Source organism: Lissotriton vulgaris, chromosome 4_1 (assembly GCF_964263255.1).
Source record: "Lissotriton vulgaris chromosome 4_1, aLisVul1.2, whole genome shotgun sequence".
NCBI lineage: Eukaryota > Metazoa > Chordata > Amphibia > Caudata > Salamandridae > Lissotriton > Lissotriton vulgaris.
Window position 1 is genome coordinate 723,423,553 of NC_141691.1, and position 26,065 is coordinate 723,449,617.

General features: G+C 45.7%; 1 protein-coding gene across 6 annotated transcripts in view; it reads right to left on the reverse strand.

Annotated features, from left to right (window-relative positions):
* Nucleotides 1-5,643: 5,643 nt before the first annotated feature.
* TFAP2A (transcription factor AP-2 alpha) overlaps nucleotides 5,644-26,065 on the reverse strand; it is a 35,417-nt gene continuing 14,995 nt past the window's right edge. For 4 of the 6 annotated variants that reach the window (XM_086965013.1, XM_086965015.1, XM_086965014.1 and 1 more), the window contains 5 exons: nucleotides 23,965-24,016; nucleotides 16,965-17,226; nucleotides 13,082-13,200; nucleotides 10,180-10,321; nucleotides 5,644-7,786 (listed from right to left, as the gene is read on the reverse strand). In XM_086965013.1, coding sequence (XP_086821139.1) covers nucleotides 7,498-7,786; nucleotides 10,180-10,321; nucleotides 13,082-13,200; nucleotides 16,965-17,226; nucleotides 23,965-24,016 — 864 coding nt within the window. In that variant the 3' untranslated portion in view covers nucleotides 5,644-7,497. The remainder of the gene's footprint in view (nucleotides 7,787-10,179; nucleotides 10,322-13,081; nucleotides 13,201-16,964; nucleotides 17,227-23,964; nucleotides 24,017-26,065) is intronic. The other 2 variants (XM_086965011.1, XM_086965010.1) reach the window with 1 other exon arrangement.

A 26,065-nucleotide genomic window follows, 5' to 3' on the forward strand; every position in this document is an offset into this window, starting at 1 on the left:
CTTCTCTGCTGATTGTTTAGAAATATTTCCTGAATATAACCATTTTAGGTGTTTTGGGGGCCTATTCACAGAGAAACAAAAGAGTACTACATGTGCGCGACTGTACACTACATGACATTCCAAGATAACAGTGTAGGCACTCGCTAATACGGGATATTTGTTTGCTACCGAGAAGTGCGGTTCCCCTCGTTATGGAAAGAATTGGCCCCTGCTGAAGAGTGCAGGCAGGCACTCTCCTTTTCAAATAAAGGAGCAGGCACTCAGTGCCCGTGAGCACCGAACACTTTAAAGCCCTGTCGTTATAACTCCAAATTGCCAATGTGTTCTAATACAGCTGAACAACAGAATCTTAGTTTAGATACTCTGTTGCGCATGCGCAGTGACCACAAGGAGGACGGTGTAATATCTTAGACACAGGGAAGCGGAGCGGGGAGTTTTAGAAGAGCACAGAGGCATATGCCACTCCTGGGTTAATGCCAGGGCCACTGGAATTATGTGGTAGGAGAGGGCTCAGTTATGTGGCAGGGTTTAGCAAATTATGCAGCAAGAAATGGTAAAGTATGCGGCGTAATGCATTTTTTTTAAGTACTCATTATTGTGCACTTTTTAACACTATGTTTACTCGGTGCAACTCATTAGTACCCGTTTAAAACTCACACATAGCAATAAGCAGCAGAAATGTGACCAGTCGACCTTTGCAAAAGGCCTTCCTCTGCGCGGCAACAGTTTGAGCTAGAAATCCTTTTTTTGTTTAAATCTGCAGATTATGCAGCAGCTAATGGATTATGTGGCAAATGAGGCTAACCTATAATTAGGCGAAAATCGTTGCGGCCGCACAATGGAATAATTCCAGTGGCTCTTCCTCGTTCGGTGGCGAAATAAACGTGATTTTCCAATTCCCACTGTTACGGACGTTCTGGTGTATGGTGGTCTTGGATTGTCCAGATACCTTAGCAACGTGAACCCTAGCAATGGCGCTGATGATTGGGCAGACGGCGGTGTGCGAGGTGCCAGTGGGCACTGAACCGGCTGGGAAGGCAGCACAGGACAGGTTATACGCATGGGAGTATTGCCATTGGTGCAGCAGGTGCAGTGGCACCGAGGCTGGGTGGAACTTGATAATAGCTGTGTTTTACTGCCCAAAGACAGTCAAATGGGGCAGTTACTTTGCTTTTGCAACCCGCCTTGTGGCTCCGACACAATTATGCCCAGCTATGCCTGGGGCCTGTTCCTCCACGCGGGCCCGGGTGCAGGAGGGACCCCTCCCTTGGGCTCCGGGGAGGCAGATGCTGCCCTCACCCCGGCCTCTCTAACTTGATTATTCTTCGGAGGCGTTAGGCCCGCGTTAGTGATTGATAATGACGCTAATTAACGCCCCTCCGACTCTGTCCCCCCCCCCCCCCCTCTCCTCTCACACACAGACTAGGCAAACCCCCCTCTCCTCTCAAACACAGACTAGGCAAACGCGACACCGCCACCAGGCCTCGAAATACAGCAATACGGACAGAGCAGCGCCAAGTCTGTCCTAAAGGCGGACACACCTGCACTTGGTAATGACAAGACTAGCGATGCCTGGAAATTGTGCACTTGTGCAAAAAAAAAACAGGGAACACCAATGTGCACGATTGTGCCGCTTGTGTATTAGGGACTCGAACAGACAGACTTCATTGCCAGTCCATATTGCAGAAAGATTGTTGGCCCAAGACACATTTCTAGTCAACCCGTGGTGAAAACATCTGTCAACTTATATTGCTTATACACCCTTTCTATGGGTAGCTACGTTTAGAAAAACATCCTAGTCCACAAATAACTGTGAATAAATGAACTGAAATAAAGCAAACCAGTCTTGCCTACATAATGTTTTTACCTGAACTATAGCGCCTCTTCCGTTTCCAATGAATACACCGCAAATATAGCGAGTAATCAGTTTTCGCTGTGCTCTTTCTCGTGCAGAAACAATCTCATTCCGTGTTAAACGAGCAGCAAAAACAGTGCAGTTGGTTTGCGCCAGTTAGAATGTGTGCAAAGTGTATGTGATACTATACGATGGTTTAAGTGAGTGCACGTTAAGTACAGCAGGCCAGAGAAGGTACATTCACGCCACCTAGGTAGAACATTTCACGCTTCACCATTCGTTGTGCTGTACTCTGTGGTTATGCCTCGTATGTTGTCGGATTCTGTTATTTAATGATTCAGATGTGGAATGTTGACTTATGTCTTTTAATCGTTAAGTTATGGGTCGATGGTGTAACTTTACGTTTTACCACACCGCAGAATTCTGTGCTTTGCTATGCTATTTTGTGTTATGCCGTGGTATGCTATTATGTTGCATGCATCCATATGTGACATTGATGCGATTTGCCTTGTTACGTTATTTTATGTAATGCCATGGGATGTGGTCATGTTACGTTATGTTGCAAGCGTTTTTGGCGGGCATTGTTGGGTTAAGTTATTTTACGGTGTGCCGCGGTATATTGTGCTATGAGGGTTGAATAGGCACCTGTTGGTACTGCGTTTTCACAAGGTAATACGCAAGCACATTAATCGTGCATTTATGCCATTAAATACAGTGTGGCGATAGTCGAGGGCCTTACTGTCGTGTAACCGACGCTTCAATGTGATTGATTTAAATGTGCACAAAACTTGCCGACTCGTTTGTAAGGGGGACGTCTTTAAACCGCTGACTGACTTTGTGTGAGTGTGCACACTCAGAAATAAAATGAATGCGTTTTTGTATGTGGTTGCCTGTGTATTTGTTTGATTGCGTGCGTGTTTATAGGTGTGGGTGATTTTCCCTGTGTGTTTGCACGCGTGCGTGCCTAGATGCACGACTATGACGTCACGGTGGCCTCGTGTCCGAGGAGTAATCGCCTCACTCTGCCTGCCGCACTTCTCAACAGCACCGCCATAGAAGGGATTCGAGGCATTCCAAGCCAGAGGTTAAATGCGGCATTAGTTAAATGCATCTGTACATTCAGGGCACCGGCTGCTCAAATGTCAAACCCTCAGTGTGAAATATTATTCCAGCTGTAGGGCACTGCAGTACTGGTGGGGCCCCGCCACTGGAATCCCACCATGGGCGAATATTCGATGATTGGGCTTTAAGTTGAGGAATAAGATAATATACACATCTGGTTCGATCTCGCACGAAAGGAAAGATGGCTTCTATGCCCCCTGCTCAGAGTGCAGTTAAAGAAACGAAATGACCTGTGATCGGTCTTCAACTGAAAGCAGTTTGTGATAATTGTACTTTCAAACCAATGCTATTTACAAGCAAAGGAAAACAGTGCTACGAGGCCATACCTGCACAAATGTGAGCTATAGGAACACCAAAAACCACAAAGCGTGATAGTTCAAAACGTCCACTTAAAATAATACTAAGTAGAACCATTCCCCTGTTATTATGTTACCAATATTATTATCGGCCATTTGTGCACTACCATGATTCATTCATTCACTATTATTAATATGTTTATTATGACTGCTGGTGCTGCATTATTAAGGGCACCATTAGCAGTATTAGTTGCATTAATGACAGCACAGGCAATACTAATTAAGACAATTACAGTAATAACAATCGCTGTGATTATTGTAAATAGGATTTCTGCTGGCATTAACATAACCATTATCGTCATTATGAGTCCACATTCGAAAAGATAATAATAAACAAAAAAGATTATTTTAAAAAAAGTCTATTTTCAGTTCCTACTCTTTCGGAAAGTCTCACAACATCACTTATAACCAATTACCCCCTAAAATAACTTATTGGGTAGAAACATTGCCAGCAGTGCACCTTGTTGACAACTCCAAGCATGTCTTTTTATTGTTCTCACAGTGGAAAGGGCTGGTAGAAATGCTTTGTGGATTTTGGCTTAACGTAAAATTCGGTTTAAAGCGCTTATCACAATGAAATATACATGAACCGCTAGTCAACAGAAAACACAAAAACTGATCTCACTTTACCTCACACAAGGTGGTATCATGTGTTCGACTAAGTGGCTCTTAATGATTGTTTTTCAGCAAACGCACAGGATAACACCACTCCTCATCCTCCCCGCACCACCGCGGCCCGGGTACCCCTCCCGCAGAAGCCCACGCACTGGGCACATTAGAGTAATGGGGCAGAGAGAGGCTGCCAGCGGTATTCAGTGCCCGCAGAATGTCAGCTGAGCCACACTCATAGGAAATACGGCGGTCGCCATTACCGGAGCAGGCTGGTGACGCGCATGGGCGGGCAGGGGCCTATCTACAGCGCCCCGGGGTCAGGATCAGCCCTCTGCCCTCGCAGGTGCGCCTGGGCGCAGAGGGGGCCAGGGTGGGATGGCGCCCGAGGTGGAGAGGGTCCCCACTGCCCCTACCTCACACATACACGCTAGACAGGCTGGCCACACCGCTGCCAACCTTCCAGTGTGCCAGGGAGACCACCACAAGAGGTGGTTGCCACCCTTAGCCTTCAGCTAACTACTCCACCTCACTCCAGACCACATTTCATGACACCCTGGGAGAGCGGGGCTACTGGATTTATTTTATATCTACTTCGGGGCGCTTGCAGCTGCCCCCAGTGAAAACGTGAATGTAGAGTGCCATGACCCTACAATCCAAGGCGCAGAAAGCAAGGTGGAACCAAAGAAACACCAACACAAGACTGCCTAAGCAAGCACCCCCTCTTTAAACGATAAACTCCGCCTTCCACCTGCAGGAGTAGGTCTGACGCTTTCCTCTACAGTCCACTTTTCTCAAGTTATTGTTGGCACTCACAGGCCAGTATTTCTGCGTTTCTGTCATGGTTCCACACATTTAATCTCGCAGCCGACTTTACTTCGCACATATAACTAGTATGATTTACTAAAATACAATCAATACATATGGCTCCCTAACTGATGCGTGAAAGTGAATGCCCTCGAGACTTGTCTGCCCAAGATCAAGCATTGTGTTAAAGTGGAGAAGCATTGACTAGAACCATTGACTGGTAGCCCGGCCACTCCACCGGAGCACATTACCCCTTACACAGTACACAGTTTTTATCAGGTAAGGTCGCCTCGAGATAAAGTCTTCAATCCTCTTTCATCCTGCTAGTTTCCTTTTAAAACTTACACTCGAGTGAGAAGACAGCCAACCCCTTACTATACACACACACCCCACATATGCTAAGCAACCGGTGGGTCATTTGCAAGAGTGACTCTTCGCAGAAGACATGGACAACATATGGAATGATTTAGCCCTGAAACAGGCAGGAGTTCAGCTCATTAAAAGGACACACACATCACAGGATTGCAAATTCATATTTCCACAGTCTTGTTTTTTTGGTCTTTTCTGACCAATGCTTAAAAAATCGAATAAAATATGCACATTTTGAATGAAGGCAGCTTTTCTTAAATGTCAGATATTATGCTGAACCCAGAGAATCGTGAATGCTAAAATGGTACACATATGCTTTGCAGGCTGAGTATTAATTAACAAACAAATCACGAGGCTGCAAGTAGAAATAAAATCTGGTTGTTCGCCCACAAAGGAGAGGTAAAGCCATGGCAGGTTTTCAGCAAAGACAAGGTATTTGTATCTGAAAGAATGCATTATGTTTTATTGTGTCATTTGTCTGAATGCAGGCCCAGAGGAATATCTAAATGATACCCTTCTCTGAACTCCAAGTTGGAAGTAAGTTTTTATTATACTTGAGGGATACAATGGGTTCAGCTGCTTATTGCAGGGAGCAATTGCCAGGGGAGAGTTAAACTCAATTACTGTAACCATACAGAATAAAAAATACTGCCAAGAACAAAAGTACGCCTGGGTAAAGACAGCCACTGAATAAAAATAATCGACATAAAGCGTGACAAAAAAATATTTATCTGGGCAACAAAAGGCTATGAGACACTTTCGGGCAGGGAAGACACTTGCCAGCACAGCTCAACAACAAAAAAACACAACTAGGACTGTTTAACAGGGAAGACACTTGCCAGCACAGCTCAACAACAAAAAACACAACCAGGACTGTTTAACAAGGAAGACACTTGCCAGCACAGCTCAACAACAAAAAACACAACCAGTACTGTGCACAAAAAAGAGTGAAAACGTGGTAAAAATAACAAGCAATAACCTGGCCTTTGAAATAGCTATAGCAACACACTCTGTGACAAAAAGAGTGTGCATGTGTGTGTGATCACACAAGAATGTCTCTGTTTGTGTATGTGCAACTCATATCTCCATGTCTGTCTTGTTCTGTTTGTCTGTGTGTTGCTTGTGTATATTTGTCTTTGTGCATTTGACAAGAGTGTGTACATGTGTGCAGTTTTACCTTGTGTTTCTACGTTTCCCTATGTTCTGGTGTGTTTGCCCGTGTTCATGTGACAGTATGTATATCTATGTCCATGTGTGGCTTTGCCTGTGTTTGTTTCATTATGGCGCCGTAGCTATATGTGTGTGTTTATGTATATGGCTGGTCTGTTTGTGCTTTTTACTTGTCTTTTTGCATACCGCAAAGGGCACTAAGGCCTCAAAATCTCCATTCTCTCCCAACACAAGAGTGTTATCAAACTACAACTTTTACAAGTAAAAGTCAGTGGTTCCAGCATCAATGAGAAACTAAATGTAATACTACTTTGTTATTAAAATGGTTTATTTTTTATTTGTTCAGCTGCTTCAACGTCGCCTTAACATGCTACAACAGGGCTAAAAATGATGACTCCCAAAGGGTTGTAAAAGCCCCTGCGAACTCTAGAGAAGTACTATGACCACATGAAGAACTAAGAGAAAGAGCAGAAACCCCACTAAACAAGAGGTAAACGGGATCACCAGATAAATAAAAAAGGGCTTTAACAGACGCACCGTATTTACAATTTCCCATTAAATTACACATAAATAAGTATGTACAGCACATGAACACTGATTCCCTTATATAATAGTACCTGCCAATAAGTGTCGAAATAAAAAAAAAAGTTCGAGGTCGACTTATTTTGCCTTTTTTAGGAAACAAAAAAAGTTCTACAACTGAAGACATGACATGGAAGTGTGTGTGTTTTTTGTGTTCAAGTTTATTCACAATACTGATAGAAAACGTCATCCTTTGTGCCACCCTGATTGTTGGGATGTTTCAAGATGGCTACAATCGTAACTGAGTTACCCAAAAAAAACCAGGACGTGTTGCTTTAGTCCGCAGAAGCTCATTATGGCAATAGATTTATATATATTTTTCTCATTTCTCCATTTTTTATTAGAAAAAAGTTATCTTTAAAAAGAAAAGTTCTCCAGCTCTGGCATAGATTCCTTCCCTGCCCTGTGCTGTTCCTCGAAGACTCCATAAACAGCGGCGGGTGGTGAGTGGTCTTGCAAGGGACAGGGTTTTTTTACCCACAAAGTGAATTCCTTCCCTAGTGCGGAGCCAGAAACAGTGGCTTGAGGTGCAGGGAGGCGCGGCGGGACTCAGGGTCCGCAGGGGAAAGGCCTCCGGCTCACTTCCGGTGCGGCTCGTCCTTGGTGCGCAGGGGAAAGGCCTCCGGCTCACTTCCGGTGCTTCTCGTCCTTGTCGCCACCTTTATTACCGCTGTCCGTGTGGCCATTGGGGTTGCTGTTGAGGTACATTTTGTCCATGGCTTTCAGGGCCTCGGTGAGGTAATTCTGCAGGGCGGTGACGGCCGCGCACACCGCCGGGCTGCCGAAGCCGTGCGAGATGAGGTTAAAGTGGGTCAGGCAGCTCTGGATGCCTGGTTCCAAGATGGGGTTGGGCCGTGAGTTCCCCAGGGGCGACCGGTCCTGGGCCAGCAGGTCCGTGAACTCCTTGCATATCTGTCTGTTGAGGGAAAGAGAGGTGAAAACGTTATCAATAGATTTGAAGCAGAGCTTTCTGGTTTTCAACATTATTAGGCACCTTTACTAGTTATTTGGTGATGTCACGGAAAGTGATGTCATACAACCAGTGACGTCAATGACAGCATCTGATGACAACAACGAAATTATAAAAACTTCTTAATATAAATGTAAATATAATACTATATACTCTTCTTAAAATGCTCACATGTTCTACACGTGTTCTGAGAGGATAATACAGACATTAAGCAGTTTACTATCAAAAATGTTATTTGGAAGCATAACTCAGAAACACGCAGAGAAGTTGTTCTGCCACCAAAAGAGTTTACGGGAAGTCTGACTTCTGGTTGGTGGGCTTCTTGCCGCCAGGCCCACCCATCCTGAAACTGCTTTACTCAGATCAGTGTTAAATTGGCAGGTTCTGGTTGACCTCAGCCGGAGTGAGATACAGCCTGGTATGAGTGATAGTCACATGATCTCATAAATGAGTGAGACTTGAGCTCTCTGGCTGAAAGACCGTGGTAGCAGTGCACCCCAAAACCTACAGCTCCCTCCTTCTGTAGAACTCTGCCACACACATGAGCAGTCCCAAATATTTCTGAAACACCTGGAGACATTTGTTTTAGCATCTCTGCCTTTGAAGTGATTTTTGGCAGAAAGTCGATCAACATTTTCTCTCCTCTAATTCCCAAGCCTGTCATATGATATGGGTACGGCGACCTGTAACTGCACCCTTCGAGGCAAAGCGGATTCACCTGGCTGATTGGTGGAGTTGCAGCCATTTATGGTGTCAAAACAACTTTTAGACAAGGTAGTGCCCGATTTTGGGTATTTGTCACCATTTAGATACATGATTGATTGTTTCCAAAGCTAGCATTCGAAACATTGGCCCCCTTTAGGGGAGGGGCCCAGCATTTTAACTAGGCATACATCAGGAGTTTAACCAGCTTGTCTTCCTTCCTTCTTTATGTTTTTACTGTCACGTCATTTAGGTAAAAAAATATATATATATTAACCAGAAGAGTTCAGAGCCTTCCATATTGATACTGAATGTAAATGGCAGGTTCTCAGAATTGCTTCAACACACCCGCAACAGCACAGCAAAGCCAATAGGTTGGCTACCACTTTTTGGGCTTTACCCTTTTCTGGTTTGTTCCATCATAGCTTTTGTGAAATGTCACTGTGGGGAAGCTTTGACGCCCTCGGCCTAAAAGCAGAAGTATTTTGTCTCGAACAGTACACACTGTCGTTGTAGCTTCTAACAGAAAGGGAGCTAGTTGGTTTGCAAGGTGGTCCTTCTGAAAGGGTGGAGTGATGTCACTCACTGGGAAGTTAACCAATGGCTGAAGTGGAATGACCAAAATCACCATGCTGTCTGCAGGGGAGGCACATCTGAATGACACAGCAGACCAGGGGAGGACAACAGCTTGCTGAGCGCACCTAGAACTATATTATAAATACATTTAGGTAAAATCGTAAGGTCATGTCTAACTGCAGAACTAAAACTGAAAAAGTAGCGAGCGGCAGCCGCTAGGGGAGCTATATTTCCATCAGAGCTTGGAGTTAACTCACAACTCGCTCCTTGTGCCGTGCGTTGGGTGTGAGGGGGTGGGGGCGATCTCAGCCTTTCTGGTTCATTCAGCTGTGGAGCAGAGACCATTAATTTGTGTGTGCTCGCTCGCTAGCCACACACATGCCCCGGAGCTGTGACTGCAGCACCGCGCAGTCTGCTGCCGCCCTGTGCTGTCTCTGCCCCCGGTAATTAAGGACAGTTACAGCAAGCCACCTCATTTCCAAACAGCCCAGACACACACTGTGCTTTTCCAAACACCACCTGCCCATGTAAGCAGAACCCGCCTTGCCTCTGTGCAGGCGCTTACACGTTGTAACAAAACATAAAGGGAGGTCAATAAAACAGACAGACTGTACAGAAAGAGAAGGGGAAAGATGGATGGGTGATAATTAGATAGACGGATCAGTAACAATAACAAAATATAAACATACACCTACATGCATTCTGAAAATGATGTAAAACGACGCTGGTAAATTTAAAAAGGCGGAAGGGATGTAAATGTATGTAAATATGTCAGCTAGTCTCAAGAAAAATAAAAGTCATTAAAATATCCCCCCAGAAGTGCCATTTGCATTCATTTAGTCGAATTAACATAACAGTTACAATACATAGCGTTATTAACAATGCACACTAAAACGTGTTTCACAAGTGTTATAATAACAGAGGGAGCGCTACAAAAACTGTGTTTATTTACACCCCCTGCAAGTAGGCCCCTAGAGCCTGCAGAGAGGGTCGCGTTAAAAGCATAGGGGTCTCTAAGCCACAGGAGACACTGCAATGTGCCGCGAGTTGCTGTTTCTTACTTGGTAGCCAGGAGCATGTTTTTTCGCGTCACTTGCTCGTTGGGGTCGGAATGCTGTCGGTTCACATACTCGGCTACTGCTTTGGCAGGAAATTCTGTTTCACAGACGTACCCAAAATCCCTGGCTAGATGCACGGCTTCTCCTGCAGGAAGGAAAACAGGGTCAATGCCCATGGGAAAGCATCTCCTATGTATATACCACTCTATAAACATAAATTCATTGGTAATCTCTACATGCAAGACGAATATTCCAATCGAAATTGTAGTAATTGCGTAGTTTTAAGAAGAATGAACGTCTGAGTCATATTTGACGTTATTTAATGGTCGATCACACCAAAAGTCAGCTGGGAGGGCTGAACCCACTGAACTGTTTCTCGGGATGTGCTATATATTCAACGCACAATGCAAATCAATACGGTCTATAAATGTTTGCTCATTTTAAAAAGTGGCTCATAATGTGTATTCTAATCGTTTTTAAAATCGAGTTTTCAAGAGGCTTCGTTGTGCATAACACAGGCGAGCAGCATGCCTTTATATTTAAAAATGTCATATTAGTGCATACTACGCGTCTGGTTACCAGTAGTGCTCGTTTGAATAGTCTGCTGCGCACTTAGACTTAACTCCCGGCCTGCAGTCAGCTGTCCTCTTTAAACGGTTAAGCAGGGGGAGGCGGGGCCGCTGGCGGAACCCGCGTGTTTGGTGGAGTTTTGGGAAGCTTTGGTTTTAATTTCCGGGCCCGGTTGTTGTTTTACTGCAGGCCTTCCTGCCATTAGCTGCAGCTCCGGAAGGACGCATGCGCCAATTAGGGCTTCAAAGGGCCGGCCCCGGTGAGCTTGTTTCCATAAAACGCAGAGGATCATAAACAATAACAGAGCCCTGCGGAACGGGCCCGTCCTCGCGCGGCCTCGGCGGGCCTGGCTGTGCGGGGCAGGGGCAGCGGCCTGTAGGTGAGGGGTGAGAGGGAAGGGGGCGGGGCAGCCTGTGTGTACCGTGCAGGAGGACCGAGGATAATAAGGTGGAGGGAGGCTATCTGTGTGCACTGTGCATCTGGGTCGGCTTGTGTCTGTGGAACCGGCTGTGTGTGCTGTGCACAGGGAGTCTGAACGTACTGTGGGGGCAAGGCTGTTACTTTCGGTAGGTGGGAGCTGTCTTTGTGCGCCGTGCTTGGTGTTTTACTGAGGGAGGGATAAAATGCATAACACCCCAAAATTCTCGATGGGGCAAATTCTTCCAGCATTGGTACAACTGTCACAAACATATATGTGCAATTTAACACCCGACCTGTTCCTTCTATTATCATATACCAATGTCATCATAGATCTGTACATTACTCCACCAACGTGTTTTGGGGGAAACAATTATTTGGCTAAGCCACTTATAGAATACACAATACACTTTCTGTTTTTTCTTTATTCTTGCACTGCCCACTCTTTAGTTCTGACAGTAGGCAGGTGATGATGATGAGAACCTGAGGATGCAGGCGAGTACCAGCTTGTAAACCTCCCTTGGTGTTACTCCTGTGAGGCTCTGCCTACTTTCCTTCACCTTTTTCCTCTCTTCCTCCTTTTCTGATGACTTGTGTACACTTATGGGAGGGGGGACCAGCAGTCACAATACCACACACCTTTTAAATGAATGTAGTGATCTAGGATACAAATGGGCAGTTGTGAAAATAAAAGCCACTGCAGTGACACTCTGAGTAGGGTGTCCTTGTTGAGAGTTATATGGTGGTTTAATCTCCACACTTATAGTAGGAACAGGTCTGGTGTTGAATTGCAGTAATTGAGTGGGGGGCGACCTGTTCGGACTTTTACCCCCTTAGGCTCCCATTTGTTGATAATACAAACATATATGTGCCTGGCTGATAATTTATTCTATCTGGTGAGATCAGCCTGATTTTAAAATGGCTGCGTGTGTTGGCAGGATTAAACGGGTCATATCGAAAGCACTGGGTGAGTAACCAGGGGTGAAAGAGGGCAGAGAATTATCCTAAGTGCTCAACCCTGTGACTTCCCTCAAAGGCCGCATCCCACCCTGAGGCAACAACCCAGCCTGTGACTGTCCTTACAACACCATGTGACTACCAAAACCACAGCCGTTCACTACCAACACCCCATTCTGTGTCTGCCACACTTTACCCCGTGACTGGCCGCATGCCACCCCCATGACAGCTCACTCCCCCGCCCCACCCCGTCCTGTGACTGCTCACACCCCACAGTGTCATTGTCCACATGCCACTTTGTGACTGTCCGACACTACTCTGTAATTGCCCTGTACCATAAACGGGGACTGCTTATCGCTGCAGCCTGTCGCTGCTCACACCCGAAGCCCCTCCCCCCACCCCCAAAGCCCACCTTGACACAGCTCACTCAGAACTACCACACACTAGCCCGTGAGAGCGACAGAGCTGCTCCACATGGGTGTTCATGCCTGTGCTGTGTGTGTTTCAGCGCAGTATTCAAAACGTGGTACTTGCAAAACTTTAACATTTATATAATACGGCAAATGTTCCCCTTCCCCCGACACAATGCTTTAAAACAGACCAAAAGGCCCCGGGGGCACAGGAGCCAACAGCGAGCGCGCCGACGGCCTGTGAAACCTGGGTCCGGGTCATGGATTCTGGCAAATGGATTCCGGAAGCAGCGGTCACGCATTTCTCAAAGGCAGATGTCAGAATAATTTAAATGATTTACGGTGAGATTTCTGAAGGGGGTTGGGAGAACTCTGATGCAAACATCTGAAATATAATGCGTGGACGTTCTAAACACAGCGCTCATGAAGACCAGTCAGCAACCGGCTACCCCCCAGGGAGGCTGTGGGCAAGGGTCCAGTGCTACCCTCCCTACAGCGCCATCAACTCCGATATAGGCCCTGAGCTGCTGTTAAAGTGTGAGGCCGCTTACCTTCCACAAGAGATGTCAGTAGTGTTACATTAGCAGCTTTGCGTCTTCCTGCTGGGAGATTTAACCCTATCTTGTCCAATTTTTCTCTCAAGGATCTTCCGCCATTTTTCGACTTTGCCCTGTTCAAGCAGACAGGAGATCAATTTAGAAACAGAATTCCAGGGCAGAACAAAATCACTTCAAACACACACAACAGATTAAACAACCCACATTATCTGTGTCTTTTGACCTGTGTTGTTTGAGGTATTCGTTTGTATGGGTTTCTGTGTGAATGGTTTGGTGTGTGTGTATTGATGTGTCTTTCTCCAGGTGCCTTAGTGTTTATACTCATTTCTTTCCGTGTTGGTGGAAGAGTCACATGTGTGTGTTTGTGTCTTTGTGTGTCCCTATGTTGTGGACACATGTGTGTGGTTTTACTATGTGCAATACTGTGTGAGGGGGAGTATTGTTAGTGGTGTTAGGAAAAAAATATAAAAACAAATAAACTTTTATCAATTGTGAGACGCCTATTGTAAATGTATTATAAAGAAATAATGTATTTTCTACTGTCTCTGTAATACTCCAAATTCTACAAAGTAACACTCAGTGGTTTGTAATACTTAATTGTCAATGCTCAGACAAACCAAGCTGAAAGCCGATAAACAGATTTCAATATACCATGCTGCAAAACACCCAAAGGAACCCAACCAGCAGCCAGGTTACCATGCCATCAATTGCCTGTGAACTATTCCAACCAGAGTATAACACAGTCTGTGCACCCCTCTTATACTCAGCCTTTCGCCTGCTCTCACTTATGCCTGCATTTTCAGCAAATGCAGCATTCACATTGGCTGCACCCAACCAACCCAGAGTGGCATGAGTGTATGGAATCACAAATAAATGCACCACTTATAAAGATGGTTCTCCCTGTGATGTGTGGTTTGTGGGTGTGTGCCTATTTGTTTGTGTTTTTGTAGATGTGTGTTTTGCCTGCTTGTGGCTGTGTTTGCTTGTGTGTGAAATGTAGCTGTTCCTCTGTTTGTCTTTCGTTTTGTCTATGTGTGGTGTGTGTGCATGCGCACGTGGTGTGAGTGAGCTTGTTCTCGTTATCTGTGGCATATGTATCTAAGTGCGGTTTATACGTGTGTGCCCATGCTTGTGTGTACATGCGTTTGTGCCTGTCTCTCAGTATGTCCGTCTAAGTGAGCTGTAGGTCCCTGTGTGTTTGTGTACGTGTGTGCGGGCGCCAGTGGTGTATATGCTCATAATATGTCTGTGTATGGGTGTGTTCCTATCTCTGTCTCTGTGTGTGTTTGTGTTGTTCCTGCGTTCCTTCCTGTGCTTCTATTTTTTTGGATATGTGCCTGTAAATAAGCTATCTATCCTTGTGCTTTGTGTGTCTGTGTGTCCGTGTGGTGCTCCTGCGCTGATTTCTGCTTTTTAGATATATGTGTGAAAGTGAGCTGTCTTATCCCTGTGGGTGTGTCTGGTGCCCCTGTGCTCGTGCATGTTATTTAGGACATATGTGTGAAAGTGAGCTGTCTTATCCCTGTGGGTGTGTGTGCCCCTGTGCTCGTGCATGTTTTTTAGGACATATGTGTGAAAGTGAGCTGTCTTATCCCTGTGGGTGTGTGGTGTTCGTCTGTTTTGGAGTATTTCTGTCAGTGAGCTGCATGGCCCTGTGCCCGTGTGTGTTTGAACATGGCTGCCGAGTGCTGTCATTTGGCCGGAGAGCCTGCAGATTAATCAGCCTCGTGTTCCTTTCCCAAGTGCCCTTTAATGAGGGGATAAGCCCTAGCCCACATATGGAGAAGGTCGCCAGAAGCACTGGGGGCCGTGGACGCCGCTTCTTGTACTCTTACACAGGAGCAGCCTTGAGGGGGAGGTTTGCTTTAAATGTGTTTGATTCGAGCCTAGGCCCGCTCTCTACGCTGGTTCCTCTTACGCTGTAATACCACCTAGCGTCGAGACGGCGCGTGTGCCACGGGGAAATGTTTACCTTAAACATAAACTGGACAGCTGACAACTTCCGAGTCGAGGTCAACTTGTATGTATTTTAGTTCCGCCGTAAGAGAACAGATTCAATATTTACATACATTCGACGTGTTGATTCAATTATACTGATGCAGTTTGGAAACAAAGATAAGATATTCAGGGTATGCATCTATGTTATGCACCACTTTGGCCAAATTCAAGAGTCTCCTCAGGGATATGACGCACTGTATACCTATTATTGAACACTGCAATTAAGACGTTGACGGTGCTTTTGTTGGTGTTTGCCGCTTGGCTAAACCACAATCCCTTCATTTTCATTTCTAAAATGTATGCTGTGGTGTAGCATGAAATGTTCAAAGTCCAGAAGTGGGCAATGCTGTGCGTGTGCCTAGTAAGAGGTTGCTTATTTTTTCAAGGAGGTAGCACAACACTTAAAGGACACACGATTTCAACATAAAGCCATGATACACTTGAAACTTAAGGAATAGTGTGCCTTTCCTTTTACCACACACACTATCACCCCTTTTGAAGGAAAATATGCTATTTGACAGATGAGGCAAACAGAGCTGATTTAAGTGCAACTCACACCAGCTGAGTATGAAAGTGTGGTTTAGAACAAAAAAATCACCCAAGCCTCATCCAAAATGCCTTCTTCTAAAATGTCTCTCTTAAGTCCCCTGACTCTTGTGATAAAGTGTCTTCAAGGGAAGCAAGTGAAGAACAGGAAACTACCAGGCATATGAGGGGTTAGTGTGTTCTCTTGTCCGTGTTTGAGTATGTGCAGACACCCTTAGAGGACATTTTAAGCATATTGTGTTATTTCCCAGACAAGAGTGTTATAAGACCTAGACTAGGCCTGGGGTAGTTGATGCCTGCACACCTGAGAGATTTTAATACCAGCCGATGGTTACCTCCAAATATTGGGGTCAGCTTAACAGTGCAGATATTAATCAGTGGTATTTTGGAATTATTTCCATTTATAAGATGTCAGTGTCAAATACACAATACTTATATAATTCGGTACATTCATATATATCCACACACACTGCATGCTTCTGTCATTGTGTGTATCACAGTAATAAGTGCCTTAACAACAGTGCTTGCCCAATCTTATTACAGAGAAGCACCTGTGGTATAGAGCCAAGCAGTTCAGTTGTGTGTTGTGGACCTGTTTTGAATTGAACCACACCGTCATTCCCAATATTATTGATCGCCTCAACACATCACACACCACTATCACTAAACCTAAAGCCACTGCTGCTTCTCCGTCCACCATACCACTCTAAACAGTACTACCAGACTGTATCCCACTCCTAACTCAACATACTCAATCACTCTCCACACTCATATTGCATCCCACAATTCACTTACACATTGCACCCTACCAGTCAACCCAACTGCACCACATCCTAAACACCCAGAAACACACACCATGTAACATTCACTTAAATATAAAACTTAGAATACTACACTACATCCCACTAACACCACCATATCATCCAAGCCTAAGGTACAGATGTGGGGAACATCACTTACAACGCATTTTTTACAACGCACTACCATTACATCGCAACCATTACAACGCATACCATTACAACGCATTGCGCTGGGGGGCGCTCTAGGATAGGGAATATATTTAATTTACTATCCAACACCTTCCCTGCTATCCATGGGGACTGGAGTTGGAATAGTAAATTAAATAATTCACTATGCAGCGCCTAAAAGCATTATGCGTTGTAATGGACTGCGTGGTAAAAACCGCGTTGTAAAGGCATGCGATGTAAAAGCATGCGTTGTAGTGACACCAATCCTACAGATGTAGACAAAAAGAGCCAATTTTTACATCTAATCACATCAGTGGCAGGCACATGGGTTTGTATCCAGATCCTGGGCCAGCTTAGACACTCACCTCCTGAGCACACCCCCCAGAAGCGAGGCGTTGAGGCATTCTGGTGGGGAAAGTCGTCGCTGCACCTCGGCCACCGTCACCTTGTACTTGGAGGTGGAGCTTAGTAGGGACAAGCGGCCCGGCACTGAGCAGAAGACCTCGCTGGGGTTCACCACACCACCGAAGAGGCTCTCCTTATTCAACGACAGTGATGAGGACACCCCGTGGCCACCAGACTTCGACAGGGACATGGGTCCTGCAAGGAAAAGAAGGCGATGAATATCTAGAAAGGAAAAAGAGAGCAGGTGCTCGGTTGGTGTTGGTTTGTTTTTGCAAAGGATGGAAGGGGACACAGAAAGTGGGTATAGGGGGGTGAAGAGGGGTGAGATTATCTTCTTCCTTCATAAAGGAAGTAGTTGTTTTATTGCACTACAGTTTACAGACCTTTTAATACAACCATGGCTAGTTACCTTCCTCTCCCTCCCTCTCTCTCTCTCTATCTTACCCCGCCCCCCTGTCTTTCTCTTTACAGTCCATCTAAATGTCAGAACTGTAGATAGTGAAACTATAGTTGCGTTACCACCCAACCTACTTGAAAGGGCTCACAAAGGAATTGTCCAATTAGTTTAAGGTCTTAGAAGCATGTATTGTCTATATGACATTACCTGCACCAGCTTTCATGGGATATGGGTCAAATGTGTGTCTGGTAGAGAAATGTATGGTCGTTTGTCGATTCCTACTTGAATATATCAGTTTTACCACTGGAAGAGGTTTACGCTCTACTTCATCAAACTTGCTGCCTCTCTTTTAGTAAATCAAACAAGGCAATCCCAAGCTGCAGTTTTAATCTTACATGGCTGCCTTTCCATTCTGCACAGAAGACAATCACACCCCAGGTTCAGGCATTCCCTTCTGCAGTATTATTTAAGTCAGTAAATTCTTGACTGGACTAAGTGTGTATAGCACATTATATAAGTGTTTTACATTACTTTTCATGCAAGCTTATGAAGGTCCTATACAACAAAAGGCCTAGCCGAAAGCCTAGCCGACGAAGAAGCAAAACAATGAAGGTCCATAGAGCAGAAATTCCATGCCCAATAGATGCAGCTACCCTTGTACACATCAGCACATGCAGACATTAGAACAGGAAGACCCATAACCATGAAGGACCTAGCCGATAGAGGCACAAGCCCCTTGAAAACCATAATTCATGAAGGCACTAGTTCATAAAGGACGAGGCCGATAAATTTTTAACCATGAAGGGCCTAAACCATAATGGCACTGGCCCATGAAACCCCTTATCCATGAAGGACTTAGGCATAATGGCCGTAGACCATCTTGACTCTTGTCCAAAAAAGCACCATTGAAGGTCCCACAGAATAAAGGCTCCAAGCCATGAATACCCCAAAATGTGAAGATCCTAGCGTATAAAGGCCACATTCTATAAAAATCCTTAAACAGGAAGCCTCTAGTCAAGAAGGCCCAAGCCCACGCAGGCACTGGACCATGAAGGCCCTAACGTGAGAATGCCATGGTCTACAAAGGACGTATACCATGAAGACCGTACATTATAAAGTTAGCCCGAGCCCATGAAGACACTAATTTATGAAGTTGTCTACGCTTAACGCTATCGGACATGTTTTCATCAGAAGAAAATATACATGTTTAAAACCATCTGGCAGGTGTTCTCCAGTTGAGTACAGACTGGAGCAAAGTACTTACAACACCCCCCTCTGCAACTACACACTAGGGTTCAAGTGCTGGCATGACATACAGGAGACCACGTTTTCCCCTGCGGCCCATCCAGCTCTCGTAAACAAGGGGCCATGTTGACACTTAGAATAACCCCCTTGACTTGCACTGTTCTACATTTGACACACTAAGTCAAAGCCCAGGTGCATTTAAAGGGCCTTATAAGGCAGCATCCTGTTTAAACGTCATGCCTTATGAGGGGAAACAAAAGAATTGCAAAGGAGTAAAGTCATGAAAGATCTACAATTAAACCTTTCGCACTCCCAAGCCTTGCAGAACTGCCCCTCACCTTCTCCATCAGGGGATCACCTATTATCCTGCTGCATGACCAAAAAGACAATACAGCTCTCTAATGCAGGTATCTTATATACTATCTCTTATGCATCAGGATCAGCTGTTTTATACATATATGTCACATGCTGTCTTATGCTAAAATTGAAGCCGGTTGCATCCAGGGGCTTAGAACTGTGGCCATTTAGTCTTTTACAGTGGAACTCTACATGCATATAATCATTAGTCTGCAGTCCAATTTTTTCTGTTTATCTAATTTTTTTAGAACTGTATATATAGTATGGGGCTGTATAAACCATGTTATGCTTAGCATCGCTTGGTGACTTTATAATTTTAATCATATTTAACATTATCTTTTTTGTATCTGGTCATGTGTTCTTATTGTTATGATTTTCAACAGTGATTATGATTTTCAACAGTGTAGACAATAAAGTAATACCTACTAATCCTAAACGGATAATAAATCAACCCAAGGCTCGAGGCTACATGGACCTGAGCTAAACCGGTGGAAAGACTTTTGATCAGAGCCTGGGGCAAATAATTTTGTTTTTTGCAGACTGCGAAGTGGAAAAACATATTCCCCTGGTAAACATTAACTGGAATGATTCTAATCTAGGCTCTGTGAATATTAACTATTGTTGTCTATGCTTTCAGCCTTTCACCCTCACCCCTTTTTCTCCGGTCCATCACCTATTGTTCTGAGGCGCTATGGAGAGGCAGCTAGCAACGTGGTGCGTAGCGAATGACAAATACATACATGAAAGCATACAGGTGTTGCCAAACCCGCGGTTGGTTTTACATATGCTTTATTTGATGAAATCACGAGACCTCATCAACAAACAGAGACAGTGGGGCATCTGCCCCTGCGTCATTGCCTGCATAGGTAGATGAGAGTTCTTGGGCCCAACCAGCAGATTGCCCCAGTGTTTTCACGGATGTCACAGCACTGTCAGGGCTGACTGGGTTTCTGCAGCTGCTTTTCTCACTCCCTGCCTCCTAAACTCGGGCCTGCCCCTGAAGAGCGTCGTCATTCTAGCCAGGGCACACCTAGCTAACCTACTACAAGCACCCCCGGAGTGGCGCTTACTCGAAAATATATAGGGGGCGCTCCAGGCGAAGGAAAAACACTTCTAGGGCTGAAAGTATGACATTTTATGGACACTGCGTTAAACAATAACATGGAACCCGTCTTGTCCGGAGGAGTACACTAACATTTGTTAAAACCAGCTACAAATTTCCTCTCAGAGATCACATCGCAGTAGGCCGCAGCCTAGACACCTAAGAAGCGTCGCGAGGCCTCCCACAGCGCCACCCAGTGGCCAAAGCCTGCGCGGTCACCAGCGCATGGAGCGCCAGAGCAGCCACCAGCGCCTGTTTCCACAGAAACGCTCCCACGCGCACTCCTTATCTCAAAGCCGATTTTTTCACCAAATCCTCTCTTCAGCAAATGGCCTTTATTCTCCCGCGTGTGCAAAATTCAGAGTAAACCCCAACACCCACCCCTCGGCCTGTACAAATCAGCGCTGTGCAGACGGTGCCTGCCCCCGGGCCCTGTGCGAGCTGAACCACCACTGGCACCCCGAGGCAGGACGGGGGATGAGGGGTGCAGAGCGAGGGGGGCTGCCGCCCCTGCGCCCCGGGCGAGGTGCGTGTGCGGATTGTCGCTGCTCCCAAGTGGAGCCGCCGGCACTGCAGCCTGCATTTATATGTAACATATTCTTTTTACGGCAGTGGATTATCCGCTGCACACAATTCTCCCTAAGCCTCTGTGTGTAAAGACATGCTCACAGTACTGTTATTTTCATTGCATAAACAGTAGCAAAGTTGCATACGGACACATTTTAATTCAAGCATTTAACTCCTGCAGTGAAGTGCACAAACATCAAACAAACATTCTATTTTACTCTTTCTTGCACTTCACCTTACATAGGGAGAGCACTTTTCGCTCCTCAAATGCTTCACACACCTGGGTGATGTTTAGGATTTTTAAAGGCGCCTTTTGACACGCATCGTTCTTAAATCATAGGAAAAATGCTGTTTGGTAAAAACCGACAGGGCCACGTTTTAGGTTATTTCATTGTTATGACCATGGGTCACGTTAAAGGGTGCAATGCATTCCTATCGCTGTGAGTCATAGCCAGGCTTCGGTTAGTAAGGGCTCCAAAAACACAGAAAGGACACCCTACCCACTATTAATTGTTAACATATTTAATTGCTATAACCCTAAGCATGCAAGACCGTGACCGTGTATGTGAGGAGACATTGAGTATTTAAATATGCTATGTAGTATTGTGTCTTTTACAGTATTTGAATCTTCTTTTTCCGATTGTGATGACTGTTATGTATGCAATAAAGCGCGCGTATATATATATACACAGAGACATAGGTATATAGATTGGTATATATGTGTGACCCAACACACAATAAAATCATAAATACCGGAAAACATAAATAAAGAAAAGCTTCCTAAACCACATAAGCACCAGGAGACGACGTAGTACCCCATGTGTTTAATGTTACGTGTGGGGGGCAGCGTGGTTAATGAGAGATGACCCACCCGGGCCATACAGCCTCCCCCTCCCCTAGCAAACCGCCGGCAGGGTCCCCGAGAACCGTGCCCCTGCTTCTACGGCGAGAGGCTTCACATTTTAAAGAGAAACTTCCTCCCAGCACTTAGGCGTAATTCGATAGAAGTACACAGGTTTGGATATTAAAACCATATTACAACGTAATTATCAATAATTTATTTAGTTTAATTCGCTTTCAATATTTTTATAAATAGGTATATAACGCATATATATATATATATATATATATATATATATATATATATATATATATATATATATGTGTGTTCTTATACATCATAACATAGGAAAATAGAGGTATATGCATGTATGTGTGTAAGGGTGTAAGATAACAGAACTGTTGCATTTTTAAATATTATATATGTGTGTGTGAATATATATGTATATAATTTTGAAATATGTTTATTGTATGCATACATATATATGTGTGTATATATACATACACACACAGGCAGAGTCTGTCGCCCCCGTCTGGCGAGGAGAGGGCAGCGCAGCGGCGCGCCCCCCGACTCTTATTCTACTCGTGCACAGATCGCTGCTGACAGTAATGGCTCTGGGGAGGCTAATGGAGACAACGGACGCTAAACGAACTCCTGAGATTACTAATAAAAGAGGCAATTATCGCGTCGGCTCGGAAAAGAGCATCTTTTTTAACCCTGCGTCCTGCCCACGTAATCGGACGTGACAGGGGGCTGGGGAGCCGGGGTGCGGAGAGAGCCTTGATCCCAGACCCCCACGTCCCCGGAAATAGGCCCTGACCAGTGACGTCACCGAATCATGGCGTTTTCTTGCCGCTATTCGCCAATAATTAAGCAAACACCACCGGGGCAAAGTCATATATATATATAATCAATGAAAGAAGGCGACCCCTGGACTGTTTGTTTCTTTGTTTCATTTTTCTCTTTTCTAAAAGGCTTTTCAAATTTCCTCCACACCCACCATGCACACATGGCATTTCTCGGATAAATGATGAAAAGTAAGAATACAAATTGTCTTAAGTATATCGTACAAATATATCTCTCTAATATATTCTGCCTTTCCCAACGAATCAAAGAACTTGATTTTTGACGTAATAATAACAATAACCATACCAATAATGGAATTGTTATTAATCTATTTTTTTGCATTATTATTATTAATAATATTATTGTTAGTATTTTTATTATTATACTACTCGTTATTATTTTTATTACTATTGCAGTTATTAGTAGGATTGGACATTCTTCGCTAGTAAATGCCCAGCACACCGTACAGACATTGGATTGATCTCCTCAGCAGAGAAATGCCGATACTATAGCACGGGAACACACACCCCGGTGTAAGGCGTTTTGAAAAGACACCCGCTCACCCCGGCCATTTACACCCGCTAGGGGCGCTGTACCCGTGAATAAGGAGGTGTCCTTCTTTCATTATGCTCTGGAGTCAGCTGACAGGCGGCGGCACAGCCCCCCGCACGCACTCGCATGATCAGGTGAAGAACGAGTCCGGCCCGCGGCCTAGAGCTCACAGATCCCTCCGCATCGGACTTATTATTTGACACACACCAGCACGTCACCTTGGTGTGGATAATCAGGAGCACCAGTCTTGCCTCCCGGGTCAGCATCAGCAACTCTGTGCGGACCCTGAGACCCGCCCACCTCTGACGCCCACTCTTTCCGAACCCATCTCCAGACACTGACAAGTCCCTTGGCTCAGTTCCACACACATACAACACACACACACCTTCGGGTCACAAAAACACCTGCCAGGCACAGGGGCCTGTAAACTCCCCCAAAGTGGGTGCTGCCCCAAAGTCACGTGAGGCCCAAGGTAAGCCCTCCTTTAGGTGTCCCAATGTCTGTCCATACCCTGAGGCCAGTGAGTTCCCCTCCCAGGCCTCACTACACCAGGGTAGACCCAGCGCCATGCCCAGTGCCATGTAGGCGCCTCCAAGGGGGTTCTGTGGATCTGGGCATACTGGGATTCTGTGATCCACCACAGCCCACCCCAAAGGGTGCGGACCCCGAGACCTGGCATCCAAAGGGCTCCCTGTAGCTCTCTGTAGGGTTCGTTTCATCTGTGCAGACCACGAGGCCTGTGCCTGTCTGTAGGCGTCACTACACCCGTGTAGACCCACAGGGGCTCTCTACAGCTGTGCAGACCCAAGGTCTGTGATCCCAGTCGATCTCACTACACCTCTGTACACCCACCTTCCCTCTCCCCTGACCCCCAACACCCACCCCTGTGAAGCCTGACAGGTGCAACACTGGCGTTGTGTATCTCCAAGGCCCACATCGAGACTTCCACAGAAACGTGACATGGGACATTCACCGCGGTGACAGCGACCCCTGCAGAGCGTCCCTCGGCACGACAACTGGCTGTAAAAACACACACAAGCATGCGGCCCTTACCTTTCTTAATGACGGTCTGGTCGGGGATGTTAATGTTCTGATCCTCCACGTGCTGCAACACAAGAAACACCACAGCGGCTGTCACGACATGCCGATAACACAATAACTCATCAAAGCTCGAGACGGCAAGCGCGGAGTGGGCGCCCTGACTGCGGCCTTGTGGGACACGAGCATCCACGTGTGAAACATTTCCGGAGGCCACTGTGTCCCATGGCTTCCTGCCCGAAGCTGGGTGTGCTGGTGTGTGTTAAGGGTGCAGGGGTGACGTGCAGTGTGCCGACGGCCCCGGGCCCCTCTCACACCCCAAAGCGATCCCCCCGGGGAGCCTAGTCCCGCTCGTTCATAATCTAAGGTTTTTAGACCCTGGGGTTAGGTTCTAAATTGGAAAATTATATTATTATTATGCTTTCTGTTTGTCTACTCTCAGATGATGCAAACCCATAATCTCCATATATGTAAAGCTGAATACATAAATATAAGCCCGATTAAATTGAAAAATATAACTCTTCGTTACAATTCACTCGGAGAGGCACTGCAAATCTCATTCGCCTTTTTTTACATGTATTGCCTGTCACTTCTTTTGTAAAGGCAGACTCGTGTGCTCGAGGAAGCACATAGTGGAACGCAAAACAAATTCTCTGTTTTTTAAATCAACCATTTTCAACGGACCTCGGAAAAAATGGAGGAAAAATTAAACGGCTTTAGGTGTTCCAAATGAACTGGGTTCGCCGTGCCACCAAGAGCCAGGGTCCTGCCCGCCCACCCCTCCAACAATAACACGGGCTCTAACATTTTCCGTTCTGCGCGGGATTTATGCGCCCGCTAATTGCGCCTGATCTGAATGATTCCGCCCGGATGAGGCCTGCGCGCTTTATTGCGCCTTTTATGGTTCTCGGCGCGCTCATTTGTAACCCGCCTCAAGTGCTTCTGGGTTTAAGGATAATTAAACTAGAGAAGGATCGGAGAGGGGTGGGTGGGGGAATAGGGGGGCACTGCCAACCGGGAAAGGAAATATATATATATTTATATTTATAGTCCTTTGGGCTGTGTTTAACGGCAATATTATTATGGTGGAAGCTTCTGCCTGGCGCCATCGATTTTTAATAGAGGGAGAATTAATTATTACATAATAACTGATACATTGTCTATGCACATCTCAAAAGACCTAACTAAAATATTAATATGTAATTATAATAATGTGTGGGGGCGTGTGCACACACGGACAATATATTATTTGCAGAATTAGACGACTGTCCTCCCTCCACCGGAAACTGCTTTTAAAGTCTGTATCTCTGAACGTAACTGTAAATACTTTAAAAAAAACATTTGGACAATTTAGTCGAGTGTTAAACAAAAATTATTCTGAACGGGTTAGGAGAGGGCTGCAGAGAAGGAGAAAACGCGCTGCCTTTATCTTGAACTATTTGGAGGCGGAATCTACCTGGACCCTGCTCACAATGAAAAGGCCGCCGTCAGTTGTGAGAAAAGGCGACACACATTTCCCAGGAGTCAGACTGTCAAGGACATTCCGTGTTCAGTCCCAGGTTATTTGTATCCAAGCGTGTATTTCTCGGTGGCTCGTGTGTTGTTATATTTTGCACACACTGACACGGCTGCAGCAGCCAGATATGACCGGCGCTGCCTCCCTGCTCCTGCCTAGGGCACCGGCCTATTTTAAGCAGATAAGCGCTATAATGGCGTGTTATTTTCTAATCAAATCCTCCGCATGCTGAGAACACGTCGGCGTGTCCTGGTGTGTATCTGGAGGGTTGTTTACAGCGCCCCTGCACCTGGGAGGGTATGTATTCGGCTATTAACAGCGTGCACAGGAGCTGAGACAAAGGGGGGCCCAAATATATATGAAACTAGGCAGCCGCCTAGGGCGCAAGTCGCATGAGGCGCCTAGAGCGCCTAGTTGCTGGTGGCTAGGCTGTACCGGGCTGTGACCCCTGCCTCATACTTCTGGTAGAAAATCATTAGGTTTAGGGGCGATGATTGCCCTAAAGTGGCATGATGGACAGAAAGATAAACCGCCAAGAAGCCATTACAAGGCCGGTTGGCGCTATTCAAAAGCGATTAAAACAAGGTATCGAAATGCTGT